Consider the following 20,913-nt stretch of genomic DNA (forward strand, 5'->3'; position numbering starts at 1 on the left):
CATATGATTGCTACAAACATTGGGATGGTAAACATTTTTACCTATATTATTGTCTCCAAGAACATTTTTACTGTTATAGAAACAATAACAGAAGAATGCAGCATTATTACAAAAAGATTGAAAAGTAGAGAAAACCACCAATTCTATTACAGACGTGTTTTTAATTATTACCACTATCAGGGCGGCGCCTGTGGCTCAGTGAGTAGGGCACCGGCCCCATATACCGAGGGTGGTGGGTTCAAACCCAGCCCCGCCAAACTGCAACAAAAAAAAAAATAGCCGGGCGTTGTGGTGGTGGCCTGTAGTCCCAGCTGCTCAGGAGGCTGAGGCAAGAGAATCACATAAGCCCAAGAGCTGGAAGTTGCTGTGAGCAGTGTGACGCCACGGCACTCTACCAAGGGCAGTAAAGTGAGACTCTGTCTCTACAAAAAAAAAAAAAAAAAATTATTACCACTATCAGTATTATTACTGCATACATCTTCTGGCATTTTATCTGCATGAAGTATTTTCTACATAGTTATAAGCTTTCTTCCCCTTATAACTGGTCAGTGGTGGTTGTTCGACAGAGTAGAGATGAAATAATAATGTCTGTCGTACAGGAGCTCTGAACATTGTGCTTGGAAACAGTTTGCCTGGTTCAGATACTGGCTCAACCATATGGTCACTGTGTGAGCTTGGAAAAGTTACTTAATTTCTTTCTTTTTTTTTTTTTTTTTTTTGTAGAGACAGAGTCTCACTTTATGCCCCTCGGTAGAGTGCCGTGGCCTCACACAGCTCACAGCAACCTCCAACTCCCGGGCCCAAGTGATTCTCTTGCCTCAGCCTCCCGAGTAGCTGGGACTACAGGCGCCCGCCACAACGCCCGGCTTTTTTTGGTTGCAATTTGGCCGGGGCAGGGTTCGAACCCACCACCCTCGGTATGTGGGGCTGGCGCCCTACCGACTGAGCCACAGGCGCCGCCCTACTTAATTTCTTTATGTGTCAGTTTTCATATGAGTAAAATGGTGGAGAAAAGAAAGAATATAACACGTGCCAAAGATTATTCTGGAGATTAAGTGTGCAGTATATAGGAGTAGGGGTGGCTGGTACTTAGTGCTCCATACATGTTACCTGTTATTACTATTTTATTGTAACTCTTTTCTTTTATTCTGGGGGCACATATTCTTAGCATATATTGCAAATATCATATATGTGCTGAATGTCTACTGCGTACCAAATACTCTGTTTTTCCTGGGCAAAATAAGGATGTGTAAGGCATAGCCATAGTCCTGAAAAAACTTGAAGTCTTGGCTCGGCGCCTGTGGCTCAAGTGGCTAAGGCGCCAGCCACATACACCTGAGCTGGCAGGTTTGAATCCAGCCCAGGCCTGCCAAACAATAATGACGGCTGCAACCAAAAAATAGCCAGGCATTATGGCGGGTGCCTGGAATCCCAACTACTGGGGAAGCTGAGGCAGGAGAATTGCTTGAGCCCAGGAGTTGGAGTTTGCTGTGAGCTGTGATCCACAGCACTCTACCCAGGGTGACAGCTTGAGGCTCTGTCTAAAAAAAAAAAAAAAAACTTGAAGTCTCAGGTGGGGCAGGAGAAGAATGCAAAAGCCAGGCTATTAGGGGTACATAGAGGGCACTATCATAGGAGCCCAGAAAAGAGGTGTGGGGTGATGACCGTTGACTATTATCCATAAAGGGTTAGTAATCTTTAGGAAGTTATGAAGAACAGCAGGTACTACTATAATCTAGAAAATAAAACGAAGAAAGTAAAATATAGGATTGTGTTTACATAATCAGAGTATCTCTGCAAAGATTGGGGATATGGTGAAAGATGAAATGGGAGAAATAAGCACGACCTTTATAGATTTGTAGCTATCCGTCATCCAGACGTCATCCTGAACATCCCGACTTGTTTGGGGAATTACCTCTTACTAGTTTGTAGAGGTCAGGATGCACTCAACAGACTGAAACTACACAGTTATTGTAGAAGAGCTTTTTGATAAAAGTTGATTCCTCTAACCATTGTCTTCCCCTAAGGTTTGACCTGTTAATGCCTTTCTCTGCTATATTTTCAAAATCTCTGTTATCATTGGTAACTAATCACCAAATTATATATTCTCATATCTTTCCTATCTTTTATTTTTTCTTTCTTTAAGCAGTCATAGGAAGAAATCTTTTCTATCTGAACAACAGGATTTCTTCTACCTGATGTGTTCTGCTTCCTTCACAATCAAAGTTCTTCATTTAGTGCCAGGAAAAATTTGTTCCTGAGAGAATGTATGAATGTACGATTGGAGGAATGCAGGTATGATTGAAGCAGTGAATGAAGGGATACGTAATCTACACTACTGCTTTATCATTCTTTACTTCCTACCAACCAATCCACTGTGCTGTCTTTTTTTTTTTTTTGTCATCCTCAGTAGAGTGCTGTGGCGTCACAGCTCACAGCAACCTCCAGCTCTTAGGCTAGGGCGATTCTCTTGCCTCAGCCTCCTGAGTACCTGGGACTACAGGTGCCCGCCACAGTGCCTGGCTATTTTTGTTGCAGTTGCCACTGCTGTTTTAGCTGGCTGGGGCCCGGTTAGAAACCGTCACCCTTGGTATATGGGGCCGGCGCCCTACCCACTGAGCCACAGGTGCCACCCAAAAGGCAGTTAGTGGTTATTATTATTTTGCAGGGGCTTTTTTTGGCTGGGGCTGGGTTTGAACCCACCACCTCTGGTATATGGGTCCAGCACCCTACTTCTTTGAGCCAAAGGCGCCGCCTCCACTGTGCTGTCTTACGTCCCTACTTCTGTGGAGAAAATGCTCTTGCCATAGCTGTTATTGACCAGTGTCACTAAATCCCAGGGACAAATTTCAGTTCCTAGCTATCTTGATTTAAATTCAATCTTTAATTCTCTCCTCTTAGATTTTATTGTACTCATTATTAGATTATTTGATTTGAACAAGGTTTAAAAAATGACAGGTAATGTCAATAGCCGGGTGTTGTGGCGGGCGCCTGTGGTCCCAGCTGCTCGGGAGGCTGAGGCAAGAGAATCGCGTAAGCCCAAGAGTTAGAGGTTGCTGTGAGCCGTGTGACGCCACGGCACTCTACCCGAGGGCGGTACAGTGAGATTCTGTCTCTACAAAAAAAAAAAAAAAAAAAAAATGACAGGTGATGTCATTTAAAATGTCATTTTGGGGGGGGGGGCGGTGGCACCTGTGGCTCAATGGAGTAGGGTGCCGGCCCCATATGCTGGAGGTGGTGGGTTCAAACCCAGCCCTGGCCAAAAAATGCAAAAACAAACAAAAAAAAAGTCATTTTAAAAATGATTTAGGACTTCAGGAATATCTAGGACTAAAATACCCTGGTCTTTTGTACTGAATGTGCTTAGACTAAATGTTTCCTTCACTACCTGTGTCATGTAATAGAAATCCTATATCTGGAGCTTTAAGTGCTTTATCAGGAAATTGAATACTGTATCTTCTAGTTGCTTGCATCACAGGATTGATGCAAACAACAAAACAATAGTGTATGTTAAAGTTTTTTTAGAAAAAATATGGAAAACAGTAAGTAGGCCATTGTCATGAAAAATACAGTAGATTGTCGGCCCTCTGAATCTATGGGTTCTCCATCTGTATATTCAACCAGCTGTGGTTCAAAAAATTGGCAGGAATTCCACAATCTCAAAAAGCAAAACCTGAATTTGCCGTGTTTTGAGTACTATGTTAAATCCACACAAATGAAGTATGAGTGGGTATTGTATTGGATATTTATTATCAGTAACCTAGAGATGATTTAAAACATACGGGAGGATGTGCATAAGATATAGGCAAATATTAATGCTGCATGTTTAGGAACTCGGGCATCTGTGGATTTTGATACCTATTGGGGTGGGGGTCCTGGAACCAGTCCCCAAAAGATACCTAGAGACACTGAGCACCTAATTACCATCCTCAGAAACTTAGTCAACTAAAGGAAGGTTTGACCAGGCCAAAGCTTGTCTTCTTTCCCCGAGTTTGTCACATGTTGGATATATTGGTTTGTCACGTGTTTTCATTTGAACAAGACCTTAAATGCACTCTTTGAAAACAAAAATTGTTATTGTTTGATTCTGTAATAATTACAGAATCGTAGTTCATATTTATTCATAGTTGTATCCAGTATCCAGTATTAAGTATACAGTAGTTATCCCAATAAATATGTATTGAATAAATGTATAAATAAAGGCTTTCTGGTGAAGTATGAGTTAAGGAATTACTTATGTTCTAGATTTCTTAAAGATATTTTCTTAAGAGGAAATTTTACCCATTTTTAATTTTTATATAATATTTCTCTGTTGTAATATTTAAAAAAAAATTTTTTTCATGGATCTCCAAGAAAGCATAGTAGAGAAATACCATTTCAGCATCTATTCAGTCTTACAAACCCAGAGTGAGGAGAGCAAGAAAGTAAACCTCTGAAACATAAGCACTCGTGTGTACTAATTTCTCTTCTACTTTTCCATTTTTAAAAAAGACTCCTTATTTTCTGCTGTGAAAAACTTCTCAGAGGCTGCTTCAGATTTTCATAGAAGACTTACACAAGTTGATCTTAATAAGTAAGTTTCAAATGCCTACTGTTTGAAAAGCAATCTTGTGACTAGAATGAACTGTTTTCACTCAGATAAGCATTCACCTCTAAATCATTGCTATTCCATTGAAAGTCTGCAGACCACTAGCAGCAGCAGCACCTGGGATCTTGTTAGAAAAGCAGAATATCAGACCCCACCCAGACATATTGAATTAGAATTTTGCAGTTTAGCAACATTAAAGCTTGAGGAACGTGGCTCTGAATGGTGGACTAAAATCTCATCCCAAGACGAGGGCCAAAGAGACTGTCTTTAGAGACTGTTGGCTGATGAGAATTTTGTCTATAGCTGGTAATGTAAGTTTAAGTGTATTTGTAACACATTTCACTACAGCCCCTTGTCTGCAACGCATATGCATCATTTTAGAAATTATTCTTTTCGTTGTGGCATGGTGGCTCATGCCTATGATTCCAGGCATTGGGAAGCTGAGGTGGGAAGATCACTTGAGGCCAAGAGTTTGAGACCAGCCTGGGCAAAATACCAGGACTCTATCTCTACAAAATATTAAAAAATTAGCTGGGTCTGATGGCACGTGCCTGGGGTCTCACCTGTTTGGAGTTGGAGATTGCACTGAGCTTTGTGGCACACACTTAGCCTGGGCGATGGAGCAAGACCCTGTTGTCTTTTTTTTTTTTTTTTTTTTTTTAGTAAATCAATAATGTGATTTTTATTTTTATTTTTATTTTTTTTTAATTTTTTTATTAAATCATAACTGTATATAATGATATGATTATGGGGCATCATACACTCACTACATAAACCATTTGACACATTTTTATCACAGTGGTTAACATAGCCTTTCTGGCGTTATCTCAGTTACTGTGCCAAAACAAAATATATACTTTTTTTTTTTTTTTTTTTTGTGGTTTTTGGCCCGGGCTGGGTTTGAACCCGCCACCTCCGGCATATGGGACCAGCGCCCTACTCCTTGAGCCACAGGCGCCGCCCGACCCTGTTGTCTTAACACTGAAAAAAACAAAAGAGAAAACTTCTTTTTTCATTGATGCATTTTTGCATTTCACTTAATATCTTACCACTTTTAAGTTCAGAATAGTTTAAAAGGTATATTCAAAGTAAGACATTATGTAACAAGCATAAATTGTTTCAGTCCATGTCACATTTTTTCAGACTTAATCAGTATTATTGACATATTGCCAGAAGGCTGAATAAGTCAGCATTGAGGGGCTTCGTTCTCCCTGAGATGATAGCAGAGCCCAGGGAACTTGTTCAGCATCCCAAAAAGAAAGTCTGAGTGTGAAAGGAACTCCCTGTCGGCTGTGTGCAGCTGCCTCCCACCCTTCTGACCGACACCATTTACTCTTTACTGCCCAGCTTTATCTGCTCCATTCTTCCACAGAACTGAAAAGCTTATCAGGAACAACGCTCTGTCTCCCTTTCCAAGAGGTCTGGATATCCTCCTAGAAAGAAATAAAAAATGGCTTTCAGTTCTTTTTTATCAGTCTATGATCTAGAAAAATGAAACAAACTGTTTCCCAGTGGGTCTCTCTGTTTATTAAAAATATAGGCTGACCCTGCTGTTATTGGAGCTTATCATGTAAAGCTTAATTATGTTAACATATGTTTTGTTAAAAATCTATTAATCTATTGATTTTAGATGTTTATTTTCTCATGGCTTGTCTTTAATATTGTTTTAAAATGGTTTTCTTGGGGCTCGGCGCTTGTAGCTCAAGTGGTTAGGGTGCCAGCCACATACACTGGAGCTGGTGGGTTCAAATCCAGCCCGAGCCTGCCAAACAATGACAACTACAACCAAAAAATAGCTGGGCATTGTGGCAGGTGCCTATAGTCCCAGCTCCTTGGAAGGTTAAGGCAAGAGAATTGCTTAGGCCCAAGAGTTTGAGGTTGCTGTGAGCTGTGACGCCATAGCACTCTACCCAGGGTGACAGCTTGAGACTCTCTGAAAAAAAAAATGGGTTTCATGGTAAAGATTATAATTATGTACATCTTGTTCTCTAAGTCCCATTGCAGTGAGAGTCATGAACGACCAATTGATGCTGATGGAAAGAGCGTTCATTGATCCCCTTGGTTTACCCGGGAGGCAGTTCTACAGGTAAGGAGACAACAGATGTCCCACTAAAGCAGTGATTCTCAACAGGTGTGCTGTGAACAATTTTAAAGCTCATTAATTAATAATTTTTGAAAGAAGTTCAAATCACAGTAAGTATATTCTTTTTTTACTCTTTTTTTTTTTTTTAACCAACATAAGTATGCCACAGAAGTTTAACTATATGTTCAAGTGTGCTATGAGGTAAAAAAGGTTGAAAAGCTGTACTAAAGAGTACATGTCAGCTGGGGATGGTGGCTCACAACTGTAATCCTAGCACTTGGGGAGGCTGAGACTGGAGGATTGCTTGAGCTCAGGAGTTTAAGACGAGCCTGAACAAAAGTAAGACTCCACCTGCCCCGCCCCCCATCTCTACTAAAAATAGAAAAGCTAGCCAGGCATTGTGACGGGTGCCTGTAAGTCTCAGCTACGCTACTCGTGAGACTGAGGCAAGACGACTGCTTGAGCCCAAAGGTTTGAAGTTGCCGTGAGTGCCAGGGCACTCTACCAACAGTGGGGGGAGGAGGAGAAATATATATATATATACACACACACACACACATGTATATACATATACATGTATACACATCACTATGACCAAAAACAGCATTCCTAAAGTCATCTTTAAACTAATGTCACTAGATGACTGGAAGGTGAATGTGTTTACTGTAGGGAATATAAGTAAGATTATGCATCTAATAATAGTATAATGCATGAATTAGAAGAATAAATTTTGTAACCTGAGACTGCTGTATTCCTTGATCACTTCTAAGAGTTTTGTAGTAGAATCCCTTTATTGCAGCCCAATTCACAATTGCTAAGTCATGGAAAAAGCCCAAATGCCCATCGATCCACAAATGGATTAATAAATTGTGGTATATGTACACCATGGAATATTACACAGCTTTAAAGAAAGATGGAGACTTTACCTCTTTCCTGTTTACATGGATGGAGCTGGAACATATTCTTCTTAGTAAAGTATCTCAAGAATGGAAGAAAAGGTATCCAATGTACTCAGCCCTACTATGAAACTAATTTATGGCTTTCATAGGAAAGCTATAACCCAGTTATAACCTAAGAATATGGAGAAAGGGACGGGAGTGGGGGGAGGTTGGGCAGAAGGAGGGTGATTGCTGGGATTACACCTGCGGTGCATCTTACAAGGGTACATGTGAAACTTAGTGAATGCAGAATGTAAATGTCTTAACACAGTAACTAAGAAAATGCCAGGAATGCTATGTTAACCAGTGTGATGAAAATGTGTCGAACTGTTTATAAAACCAGTGCATGGTGCCTCATGATCGCATTAATGTACACAGCTATGATCTAATACTAATAAAAATAAATAAATAAATAAAAATAAATAAAAAGAAGAATAAATTTTATATTGTTTATTGCTTTGCTGTGGGTGAATATGGTAATCGATAGTTGAAAATGAATTCTTTCTAACAAAATCTTCAAGCTGTAGAATCTTAAAGGGGATCATACAGCTTATCTAGCTCAACCTTCCACATCAATCCCTTCTGTACATTCTCAGATAAGTAGCTATTCAGTCTCTGAATTTCCCGGTGATGGAAAGCTTGCTGCCTCCTGAGGAAGCCCCTTCCATTTTAGGGGAAGTCTAATTATTAGAACGTTTTCTTCACAAGGATCTGAAATCTATTTTCCTTTAATTTTCTCCCTTGGTTCTGCTCTTTGGGGTCAAACAGAATAAGTCTTGCTCTATTTCTATATAATCTTGTAGATTTTTGAAGGTGTATGTCCTATTTTACCTAAAGAAATATAAATGGTTCCTGACTTAAAAATGATTTGCCTTATAGCTCGGGCCAGCTAAACAACAATGACAACTACAACCAAAAAATAGCCAGGTGTTGTGGCAGGCACCTGTAGTCCCAGCTACTTGGGAGGCTGAGGCAAGAGAATCACTTAAGCTCAAGAGTTGGAGGTTGCTGTGAGATGTGACTCAACAGTACTCTACCCAGGGTGACATAGCGAGATTCCATGTCAAAAAAAGGAAAAAAAAATGGTTTGCCTTTCAACTTTTCAACTTCATGGTGATGCAAAAGTAACATGCATTAAGTAGAAATTGTACTTTGAGTATACAATTATTCTTTTTTTTTTCACTTTCAGTAAAGTATTCAATAAATTACAAGATAGTTAGCATTTTATTATAAAATAGGCTTTGTGTCTAATGATTTTGCCCAACTGTAGGCTAATGTGTTTTGAGCACATTTAAGGTAAGCTAGGCTAAGCAGTGATCTTCAGTAGGTTAGGTGTATAAAATGCATTTTTGGTTAATGATATTTTCAATTTATGTCAGAACATAACCTCCTTGTTAAAGTGAAAGGCATCTGTATCTTGTTTTATTTCTGTGTGTTGGCTGCATGCCTCTATTTTCTCAAGATCCTTCTTAAACTATGTTCTTTAAGGTAGAAGTTAGAAATATCCCAGCATTTAAAGTCAGAAAGTCTTTGTTTTAGTTCATTAACAAACGTATGATTTAGAGCAAGTCACTTCTTAGGTTATCCCATCTGAATTAAGATGATGATAATTTGCTACTTTACAAAGCTATCTATCATCAAATATCATGCAAAAAGTTCTCTATGTCATCTTTCTTATAAATGTTAGTGATCAGCATTAATGTTTAAATAATTATAAGCACAGGTTTTTAGACCCTAGCTCTGACACATCCTACGTGTGACCAGGGAAAATCACGTCTTTAAGCTTCAGATTCATTAGTTGTTAAGTGGAGATTATAATTGCTATTACCCCATAGGCTCAGAGATGGAAGATTTATCTCAGAAAGAAATGCTCTCAGAAAACAGCAACTATTTTTATACATTATAAGTAAGAACATAGACAGATCTTTCTTCATTGATACTATAGGGGTGAAGGGAAATGGGCCCTTTTCTCCAAAAGTTCATTGAAAGATCAACTAACAATTAAGGCAGGTTAATCAGAGAATGCATTTATTTACCATGCATATGGGGAGAAGTCACAGTGATAACCCAATTTTCCAATGGAGTTCAGATATCTTTATGCCTTTTAGAAGGGAGAGAGGAAATTGAGGGGTATAGGAGGATAAAAGGTTTCTAGGTAGGAAAAATGGATATGGGAAAAAAATTGACTTGTGAACCAACCTGGGAGGCAGCTATTTATGACTTAAATGATTTGGGCCAGGTCTGCTTACACTCTTGACCTTCATTCCTAAAATATAGGCAGGTAACAGAAAGAGGGAGTGGGAGTCAGTTGTCCACGTGGTTCTTCCCATCGGTCAGGTCAGGCCAGTGCGTGCAGATAGAAGGAAGGCCCCTCCAGGGATTCTTCAGCACCAATGGCCTTCAATTCAAAGTATTCCTTATACCAGGGAGTCATTTTTGGGGGTGAAATTTCCTGTGTTCTTTCAGTAGAAATGAAATAGCAACCATCAGTTCAGTATTAATATAAACCAGACAAAAAAGTGAAAGAAATACCTACAATGTTAGTCCTCTCTGAAGTGTTACTGTTTTATTTATAAATTTTATTCATAAACTATGATGTAATTATAAAAAATTCAGTCTATAGAAGCATCTGTAATAAAAAGGGACAGTGCCACTTCTACATCCCACACCTAGTTCTGTTACTCTCCTGAAAGAACATGAAGGTTTAGTGATTCAGGCCTGGCACAGTGGGGCATGCCTTTGGGAGGCAGAGGCAGGAGAACCTTTGAAGCCAACAAGATCAGGAACAGCCTGAGCAACATCTTGAGACCCCATCTCTTAAAAAAATTAGAGAAAGTTTAATATGAAATTTTTTTTTAATTTTTTTGTTGTTAAATCATAGCTGTGTACATTAGTGCAATCAAGGGGTACAATGTGCTGGTTTCATATACAATCTGAAGTATTCTCATCAAACTGTTCAACGTAGCCTTCATGGCATTTTCTTAGTTATTGTATGTAGACATTTATATTCTGCCTTTAGTAAGTTTCACCTGTACCCATTCTAAGATGCCCCGTAGATGTGGCCCCACCCATTACCCTCCCTCCACCCTAACCTCCCCCCTCCCTTCCCCTTCCTTGACCCTTTCCTCATAGTCCTGTGCTATAGTTGGGTTATAGCCTTCATGTGAAAGCTATAATTTAGCTTCATAGTAGGGCTGAGTACATTGGATACTTTTTCTTCCATTCCTGAGATACTTTGCTAAGAAGAATATGTTCCAGCTCCATCCATGTAAACATGAAAGAGGTAAAGTCTCCATCTTTCTTTAAGGCTGCATAGTATTCCATGGTATACATGTACCACAATTTGCTAGTCCATTCGTGGGTCGATGGGCACTTGGGCTTCTTCCATGACTTAGCAATTATGAATTGGGCTGCAATAAACATTCTGATACAGATGTCTTTGTTATATTGTTATTTTTGGTCTTGTGGATATAAACCTAGTTAAAGGAATTAAAGGATCAATTGGCAGGTCTATTTTTAGGTCTCTATTCTCCAAACATCCTTCTAGGAGGAACGTATTAGTGTGCATTCCCACCAGCAATTTAGAAGTGTGCCCTTTTCTCCACATCCACGCCAGCGTCTCTGGTTTTGGGATTTTATTAGGTGGGCTACTCTTCCTGGGGTTAGGTTGATATCTCAAAGTAGTTTTGATTTGCATTTCTTAGTATGAAAATTTTAATGCACTTATATGTGTGTGTATATACAAGGTCATACATTTAAGTTTGTGAACTCATTTTAGAAAAAGTGTTACACATCTCATTGCAGAATATCCATATGGTCATCTTTGAAGTACTCTCTGTTGGGTACAAGATAGAAATGGGGTGATAGACCACAGAAAGCAGTAGAGGCCGGTATGGGGACCAAAGTGGAGTTTATTAATGAAAAGAACAGAAGTGGGGACTAAACTAGAGTTGCCCCCACCCAGTTCCAGGCATTTTTATCAAGCTTATCAGTATAGCAACAATGTGGGTGTGGGGAACTCTTGGAGGGGCCACCCTTCGTAGAGGGGCCACGCCTCACAGGAGCCCGAGTACAAAGTCCTTGTTCCAACATTACAGGAACTCTTGTTTCAAAACATTCCCCAAACTCGGGGGTTGGCCATTGTTCTGCCCACTCCGCTGAATGGCTTACCTCATTAAAATGGGCATGCTAAGGGGTATCTAGGGTGTGAGGATCCCTCTGCCACATTCCCCTTGGCCATCTGGGGACAGTAGTCATATTCAGCAATGAGGTACGTAGCACTTATTCTAGGATGAGTTCACAAACTTAATTGTCAACCTCATATACACACATACATTTAATATGTATACACATTTATATAGTCGAGGATCACTTAAGGCCAAAAGTTCAAGATCAGTCTGGGCAACATAGCAAGACTCGTCTCCACAAAAAAGAAATATTAGCCAGACACAGTGGCTGACACCTGTATTCTCAGCTACTGAGAAGGCTGAGGCAGGAGAATTGCTTAAGCCCAGGGGTTAGAGATTGCATTGAGTTATGATCACACCACTGCACTCCTGCCTGGGCAACAGAGCAAGAACTTGTCTCTAAAAAAATAATTATGTAAATTAGAAAAAAATTTAAAGTATAAGAAGGATATGCATAGAATATATGCAAATGCTTATATAAGGGACTTGAGCATCTGTGGACTTCAGTATCCACAGAGATTCTTGGACCTAATCACTCACAGATACTGAGGGATGACTGTATGTATTTCTCTATGTGTATATGTTTATATATACACTTACATATGAAACATTTATATCATATATATTTGCATTTAAATGTACACATTTATACATTCATATATATTCACATTTTTTATATGTCTATAAGTACATTTATATATATATAAGTGGGACAGTATTTTACAATTTGCTTTTTTCCTTAAGAATGTATCTTAGAGATATTTCCATTATCAATATATAATATATGTACACGTTTATTTGTACAAGTAGTTTTACCTCTTTCTTCTAATCTGCTACATGGTGTTCCATTCCATGTTTTACATCTATAATTTTAACTACTCCTTACTGACTTTTTTTGTGTTTGTTTTTTTGCAGTTTTTGGCCGGGGCTGGGTTTGAACCCTCCACCTCCAGCATATGGGGCCGGCACCCTACTCCTTTGAGCCACAGGCCCCACCCTCTAAGAAGTTTACTGACTTTTTAATTAGTTTTATTCCCTCAGTTACTTACTGTTATAATAAGTACTGAAATAAAACATCCTTATGTCCTTCTTGAACATTTGTTAGTATCTGTATAGTCAGGACCTTGGGTCAGGATTTTGGCGTCAAAGGATAAGCACACTTAAGAATTTGAGTAGGTTACTGTCTAACTATTCTCCAAAAAGACTGTACCATAGTTTTTAGAATACATTTTGTACTGTTAGCTGAACATTAAGATTATATATTCATTTTTGAGACAAGCTCTTGCTCTGTGCTCAGTCTGGTGTAGAACTCCTAGGCTTAAGCATTCCTCCTGTCTCAGCCTTTTGAGTGGCTGGGAGGACAGATTACAGGCGTGAGCCACTGCAAAATGCAGTTCATATTGCTACGTTTCAGACTAGTGCAGTCAAATGAAATTAAATTTCCCTTCATGACTATAAGGATCACTTTATGACCTGAATATGTAACAGACTTCATACTTACTTTTTTCAATAACGTGTTAGAGAAATGTAGCCATATTATCAATAACCTCTAAGAGAAATGTAGCTATGATGTGTGGGTCATTACAAAATCTTGAGATACACAAAAATGAAGAAGTATAAAATCCAGACAGATGGAAACAAATGAAGCCTTCCCAGCAACACCAGCAAGCCCAAACAAGTTGAAACTTGCACCAGTGAATCAGAACGTATCCTTTTCACTGTGTTCTGTGAAGTGAAATAATGGACCATAACATAGTCTGTCTCAAAACGTTCATAATGACCCATATACCACCCAGAATTTCTCATTTGTTTTAAATAATAATTTCATTTTGAAGTTTTTTTCCTTATCGGTAATGTAGATCAGGTTAAAAGTAATCTTGTAAAATCTGAGTGAGAATCAAAAGCTTCACTATGTGTAATGAATCCATGCCACTTTTTAACACCTGGTATTTCATGAACCTCAAAGAGGTGATTACAAGGTTTATAGTAGCATAAAATTATAGATTAAGGGCAGCGCCTGTGGCTCAGAGGAGTGGGGCGCTGGCCCCATATACTAGAGGTGGAGGGTTCGAACCCAGCCCCAGCCAAAAACTGCAAAAAAATAAAAATTATACATTACACATCTCTTATATGTATTTCTTAAAATCACAGTTTTCTGAGATTCAGTAATGAATGAATCAGGAAAAATTGTACCTAAATTTAAGTGAAATGTTTTTAATGTGGAATATATGAAATATTCATCTTGAAATTCAGAACTGTAAGCTAAATGTTCCTGGGAGAATAAAGAGCATGTCTCTTAGTCCATTCTTGCTGCTGTAACAAAATACCAGAGACTGGGTAATTTATAAAGAACAAAAATTTATTTTCTCACAGTTCTAGAGACTGAGTTTAAGGTCATGGTACCAGCAAACTCACTGTTTGTTGAGGACTTCCCTCCCCTGTAGGCACCATCTTCTCAGAGGGTCCTCACTCTGCAGAAAATGTGTAAGGGCCAGCTGCCTTCAGACTGTTTCTCTCTCTCTATATATATAATTATATATATAGTTCATATATATATGTATACTATATATGTTATTATGTTACATAATCTTTTTTTTTTTTTTTTTGCAGTTTTGGCTGGGGCCAGGGTTGAACTCACCACCCCTGGTATATGGGGCCAGCGCCCTTGTCCTTGAGCCCACAGGCGCTGCCCTCTCTTGTCTTTTTTTCTCTGAGGAAATTTCATGTAAATTGTTCTGTATGGTAGGCATGCTGACCTCTCAAAGGTGTCTGTTGTCTAATTCTTGGAACCTGACTATGTGAGGTTACCTGGCAAAGAGGAATTCAGGTAGCAGATAGAATTAGCGTCACTAATTGGCTGACTTCAGAGACAGTTCTCTCGATTACACAGGTGTAACCCCTGTGTAACCACAAAGATTCTTAAGTCCTCCTGCAGCAGAGGAGAAAGTGATGCCAGGCGACTCAGACCAGCTGCTGTTTGTTTTGGAGATGTGGGAATGTGGGTGGCCTCTAGATGCTGGAAAAAGCAAGGACAGGGATTTGCTAGAGAGCCTCCAGGAGGGAAGTGGCGCTGCTAATACCTTGATTTTAGCTCAGTGAGACTTGAGTCAGACTCCTAACCTATAGAACTTTAAGATAATAAAATTGTGGGCTTTTTAAAAGTCACTGAGTTTGTGGTAATACATCACAGTAGCAACAAAAAACTAACAGTCTGGAATGTAGTCTTGAGAACATCAAAAGAAATAAAGTATGCAGAATTATTTAAAAACTGCAAAGCACTTTATTATGAAGTTTTAACATTTGCATTATTATAACTGATCAGTGAATAATTACTATGTATTGAGGGAAAAGTTGAGGAAAAGGAAGACTAAGAAATGTGGACTGTTGTCTGTATTCTGCTGTAGTATTTCTTGAACTAGTTAAAGATGCAGAAACGTTTATTGGAAGACTGATAAATTGTATCATGATCCACCTGAAACCTTGAGAGCTAGACCAGAGTCTGAATGGTGAAGGGGCTAGAATGTTTGAGTCCAGCATTCATGAAAAGGTATTTGAGTTGTGTAAGCATTACAGATTGGCTAACTGCCTGCTTCTTATCTGAGAGACCCAAGGAAAGGATTTAGCTTCAGAGGAATAGCTAGGAAGTATCAAACTATCTTGAATGATTTCCATCCATCATTCGACTCTCATGACAATTACAATTACTATTACTACCCTGTTTTTAATATGAAGAAACAGGTCCAGAGAGGTTAAATGATAAGTGCTGGAGGTTGCTGTGAGCTGTGATGCTACAGCACTCTACCCAGGGCAACAGCTTGAGACTCTGACAGTCTTCTGATTTAAAACATGGGCAGTCTCACTCTACAATCTCAGTTAGTTACTACTCCAGGCAGAAGCTATTTCAGTTCCTTAGACATCTGAGACAAGTTTTAAAAAAGAGGTAATTTGCCAAAAGCACCAGAGGGGTTAGATGCTAGGTTGATGATTCAGCTTGATTCTTTTTGTTAGTAACTTTTAAATTATATTCTCCCTTTACAATACTCCAGCAGAGGGTAAGTATGCTAAGGAATACCAATGACTTTTTTTCTGTAATCTCATTCATATCAGTGTTTGTAAACAGCTTAGCATAGATACTGATTTTTATAAGAAAGCTCCATTTGGGGTCAGTAAAATTTAAAAGGTGAGAGTAATAAACCCTTATGTGCCTCAGAGTATATAAGTGATTAGCATTATAAATTTCTTCAATCATTAACACAAAGAGCCCTATATTGTTTCATACAGATTTACATTTTGAATAAGCTCTAGGACTTGATTGGTTAATTCCTGATAAATGTTTAATAAAATATATTGCTTTCTTTTTTTTTTTTTTGTAGAGACAGAGTTTCACTTTATCGCCCTTGGTAGAGTGCCATGGCGTCACACAGCTCACAGTAACCTCCAACTCCTGGGCTTAGGCGATTCTCCTGCCTCAGCCTCCCGAGTAACTGGGACTACAGGTGCCCGCCACAACGCCCGGCTATTTTTTCGTTGCAGTTTGGCCGGGGCCGGGTTTGAACTGGCCACCCTTGGTATATGGGGCCGGCACCCTGTTCTTGAAAGCAAAATTCCACACATTTATTGCAGAAAGAAGGAGTTTGATCTCTTGAGCTACTTACGTGAAGTAGGAAAACAATTATAAAACTTTCCTTCTTGGATTGGCACCTGTCGCTCAAGCGGCGAGGGTGCCAGCCACATACACCAGAGCTGGTGGGTTCTAATACAGCCTGGGGCCCACCAAACAACAATGACAACTACAACCAAAAAATAGCCGGGCGTTGTGGCAGGTGCCTGTAATCCCAGCTACTTGTTTTTTTTTTTTGTTTGTTTGTTTTTGTTTGTTTTTTGAGGTTTTTGGCTGGGGCTGAGTTTGAACTGCCACCTCCAGTATATGGGGCCGGCACCCCACTCCTTTCAGCTACAAGTGCTGCCCCAATCCCAGCTACTTGGGAGATGGAGGCAAGAGAATCGCTTGAGCCCAGGAGTTTGAGGTTGCTATAAGCTGTGATGCCATAGCACTCTACCCAGAATGATGGCTTGAGGCTCTGTCTCAAAAAAAAAAAAAAAAATTGGGGTGTTTGCAGTGGCTCATACCTGTAATCTCAGCAACTCGGGAGGCTGAGGCAAGATAATCGCTTGAGCCCAAGAGTTTGAGGTAGCTGTGAGCCGTGACGCCATGGCACTCCACTGAGGGCAACATAGTGAGACTCTGTCTCAAAAATAAATAAGTAAATTTAGGGGCAGCGCCTGTGGCTGAGTAGGGCGCCGGCCCCATATACCGAGGGTGGTGGGTTTGAACCCCGCCCCCAGCCAAACTGCAACGGAAAAATAGCTGGGAGCCTGTAGTCCCAGCTACTTGGGAGGCTGAGGCAAGAGAATCTCCTAAACCCAAGAAGCTGGAGGTTGCTGTGAGCTGTGATGCCATGGCACTGTACCCAGGGCAACAGCTTGAGACTGTCTAAAATAACACTTTCCTTCTAGATCAGAAATTGAGTATGTCTTTGTGGGCAACTCATATACAACTGTTTTACCTTTGTGGAATGGACTTCGTTCTCCTTGCCATTTATGGAACTTTATAAAAGCTTCCTTAAATTATCTTTTTTTAATATGTGAAAATTATTGGGAAAATGTCACTCGTTTTGTCTACTTAAAAAAGACAACGTAATTTATCCCCTGAATCTTTCTTATTAAAAAATCCATAAAGCATACATAAAGCACCATGTTTACAGATGCTCAGATGCTTAGACAACACTATGAACAATTTACAAGAAAGAACTTACTTCCACAGAAGCATGGGTTAGCAACATGGTATGATTCCTGACAGTCTTAGCTAAATGTGCATGGTCAGCTTGTGGGTACGTGTACCTACGATCTTCCTATTGGAGTAACAAACGTAGATTTGAGGAGAAAACATAGTGATACAGGTGTCCGTAAAGCCCGAACACTCTGTATAAGATGTCTAACCAAAAATAAAAAGGATATACAGAGGACGCCAAAAAGATGTATGCATGTTTTAAGAGAAAAGGCTGTGCTAGTCATGCCTGTCGCATGGTAACACTAGCATTCATTTAATGCCATCTTTTGAGTGAACATCATACTACCCAATGCTACTGTAATTAAGTTCAACTTAGAAAAGGAATACATAGATAGCGTCTCTTAAAATTTGTAACATCTTTTTGGCACCCCCAGTATATACTCTGTAATTGAACTTGTGGTATTTCTTTTTTTTTTTTTTTAATTTTAGGCACATCATCTTTGCCCCAAGTAGCCACAACAAATACGCTGGAGAATCATTTCCAGGGATCTACGATGCCATGTTCGATATTGAAAATAAAGCAGACCCTCATTTGGCCTGGACGGAAGTAAAGAAACATATTTCAGTTGCAGCTTTTACAATTCAAGCAGCAGCAGGGACGCTGAAAGAAGTGTTATAGCCTTAGTCAAGGTCTTAACTAAGTTGTTATTAAAGGTGTTGCTGACAGTCTGAGGATAAAGCTGAAGGTTCTTTTTGATAATCCACAAAGCCAGAATGTCCTAAAATCTTGATTTCATGTCACGTTTTGATCACAGAGTTGTCTTGTTCATCTCCTCTTTAAAAATTCACAGCTACATAACCAAAGTGTTACTGTAACAAAATAAAAAAAAATCTGTCAGAAAGAAGCTAAGGGAAAATTCCCCAAGTGAAATCATGGCAAGAAACTTGAGTTCTCACACTTTGCTGGTGGTCATGAAAAATAATAAAACCACTTTGGAAATTAGTTTGGCAGTTTCTTTTCTTTTCTTTTTTTTTTTTTTATTGTTGGGGATTCATGGAGGGTACAATAACCCAGGTTACACTGATTGCATTTGTTAGGTAAAGTCCCTCTTGCAATCATGTCTTGCCCCCAGAAGGTGTGGCACACACCAAGGCCCTACCCCCCTCCCTCCATCCCTCTCTCTGCTTTTCCTCCCCCCTCCATAACCTTAATTGTCATTAATTGACCTCATATCAAAATTGAGTACATAGAATTCATGCTTCTCCATTCTTGTGATGCTTTACTAAGAATAATGTCTTCCACTTCCATCCAGGTTAATATGAAGGATGTAAAGTCTCCATTTTTTTTAATGGCTGAATAGTATTCCATGGTATACATATACCACAGCTTGTTAATCCATTCCTGGGTTGGTGGGCATTTAGGCTGTTTCCACATTTTGGCGATTGTAAATTGAGCTGCAATAAACAGTCTAGTACAAGTGTCCTTCTGATAAAAGGATTTTTTTTCCTTCTGGGTAGATGAGTTTGGCAGTTTCTTATTAAGCTAAACATATACTTACTTTATGACCCTAAAATTCTGCTATTCGGTTTTTACTCAAGAGAAACAAAAACATTCATCACAAGAAGACTCTTGTATGCGTGTTCATATTTATAGGACCTTAAGAGTGAAAACAACCCAAGTGCCAAACGAGATGAATGAAGTCTGGCATGTCCACCAAGGAATACTACTCAGTAACGTGTCGATGGGCAGACACCATTGAGGGAAAGCAGACAGACACAAGTAATGAATGATTCTACTTACACATAGAAGTCAGTGGCAAATTAATCTATGGTGCTAGAAATTAGATTACCGATTGCCAGGGCAAGTGGTAGGGGGAGATGACAACACAGCACCACGAGGAAACTTGGACGAGCATCTTCAGTATCTAATCTGGGTGGGGGTCCAGGTGTGTACGTATGAGGTCTAACGATTCAGTTTGTAAGCTCATCCTCATTACATGTAGAAAAAGTGCTGCGTATCTCACTGCTGAAGATTACTATGGCCACCTTCCGAGTCCTTCCCTTGGGTCTGTGTACACATGTGCACAACCCTTTAGAAATGTCTGCAAGGGGGCGGCTCCTGTGGCTCAGTGAGTAGGGCGCCGGCCCCATATACCGAGGGTGGCGGGTTCAAACCCAGCCCTGGCCAAACTGCAACAAAAAAAATAGCCGGGCGTTGTGGCGGGCGCCTGTAGTCCCAGCTGCTCGGGAGATGAGGCAAGAAAATCACGTAAGCCCAAGAGCTGGAGGTTGCTGTGAGCCGTGTGACGCTACGGCACTCTACCAAGGGCAGTAAAGTGAGACTCTGTCTCTACCAAAAAAAAAAAAAAAAAGAAATGTCTGCAAGGGACAAACTCATTGTCATGGGCATTTTACTGAGAATCACTGCTACAGCTGCACTAAGAAACAACCCATCTACAATTCTTGTCAACTTCCCTTTAGCTCTTTAACTTAATAAACTTAATAAATTCCTTGGTAAAGGAATAAACTCTAATAAGCAAATGAAAGTTTCAATGTTTGGTTTTGCATGGTGATTTGTTGTCGTCAATGGCACGGTTAATAGTTCAAGAACTTTGAAGGCAGTCTCAAATTTTAAAATCCAATCTGGCCGGTTGTTGCCTATGTGACCCACACAGTAATGCAGCTTTCCTTTGCCTCCATTTCTCCTTCGGTAAAATAAGCAGTAATACACTTGATGTAACCATAGAGATGTTCTGAAGAGTAAATGAAAGGTCATTATAAACTACTTGGCTAAGTAACACTCAATTTGTCCAAAAACAAAAAAGGTATCAATATATTCGTTACTTCTTGTAACTAGTTCTTTGTGAATTTTTGGAGTGTCCTAGAAGCATGGGAGTAAGATATGTCTTCAGGTTTTGGTTTTATCTTCTTGGCTTTCAGCTCCCTTAAATCTGTTCCCTCCTCTGCTTCCTACTTAGTCTTTTCCAGCTGATAAATTTAAGTAGCTTTACTGTGAAGACAGAGGAAGGAGGACTTAAAGTGAGGCATCAAAAACAGGCCAAATTGGCCGGGCACCGTGGCTCACGCCTGTAATCCCAGCACTGTGGGAGGCTAAGGAGGGAGAATTGCTTGAGCTCAGGAGTTCAAGACTCGCCTGAGTGAGAGACCCCAACTCATGAAAAAAATGGAAAAACCCAGCCAGGCGCCTGTGATCCCAGCGGCTTCCGGAGGCTGAGGCAGCGGGATGCCCACAGCCTGAGTCTGAGGTTGCAGTGAGTTATGATGCCCACTCCACTCTGCTCAGGGGCATAGGATCAGACTCTGTC

The 20,913-nt window shown here is 39.9% G+C and overlaps 1 protein-coding gene across 1 annotated transcript in view; it reads left to right on the forward strand.

Moving 5' to 3' along the window:
- Positions 1 to 18,436, forward strand: part of LOC128574166 (N-acetylated-alpha-linked acidic dipeptidase 2-like) — a 57,609-nt gene extending 39,173 nt beyond the window's left edge. Inside the window, exons 11-13 of the mRNA XM_053574832.1 lie at positions 4,492 to 4,573; positions 6,582 to 6,674; positions 18,077 to 18,436. Of these exons, the coding sequence (XP_053430807.1) occupies positions 4,492 to 4,573; positions 6,582 to 6,674; positions 18,077 to 18,266 (365 nt within the window). The 3' untranslated portion in view covers positions 18,267 to 18,436. The remainder of the gene's footprint in view (positions 1 to 4,491; positions 4,574 to 6,581; positions 6,675 to 18,076) is intronic.
- Positions 18,437 to 20,913: the final 2,477 nt, after the last annotated feature.

Source organism: Nycticebus coucang, chromosome 21 (assembly GCF_027406575.1).
Source record: "Nycticebus coucang isolate mNycCou1 chromosome 21, mNycCou1.pri, whole genome shotgun sequence".
Classification (NCBI taxonomy): Eukaryota; Metazoa; Chordata; class Mammalia; order Primates; family Lorisidae; genus Nycticebus; species Nycticebus coucang.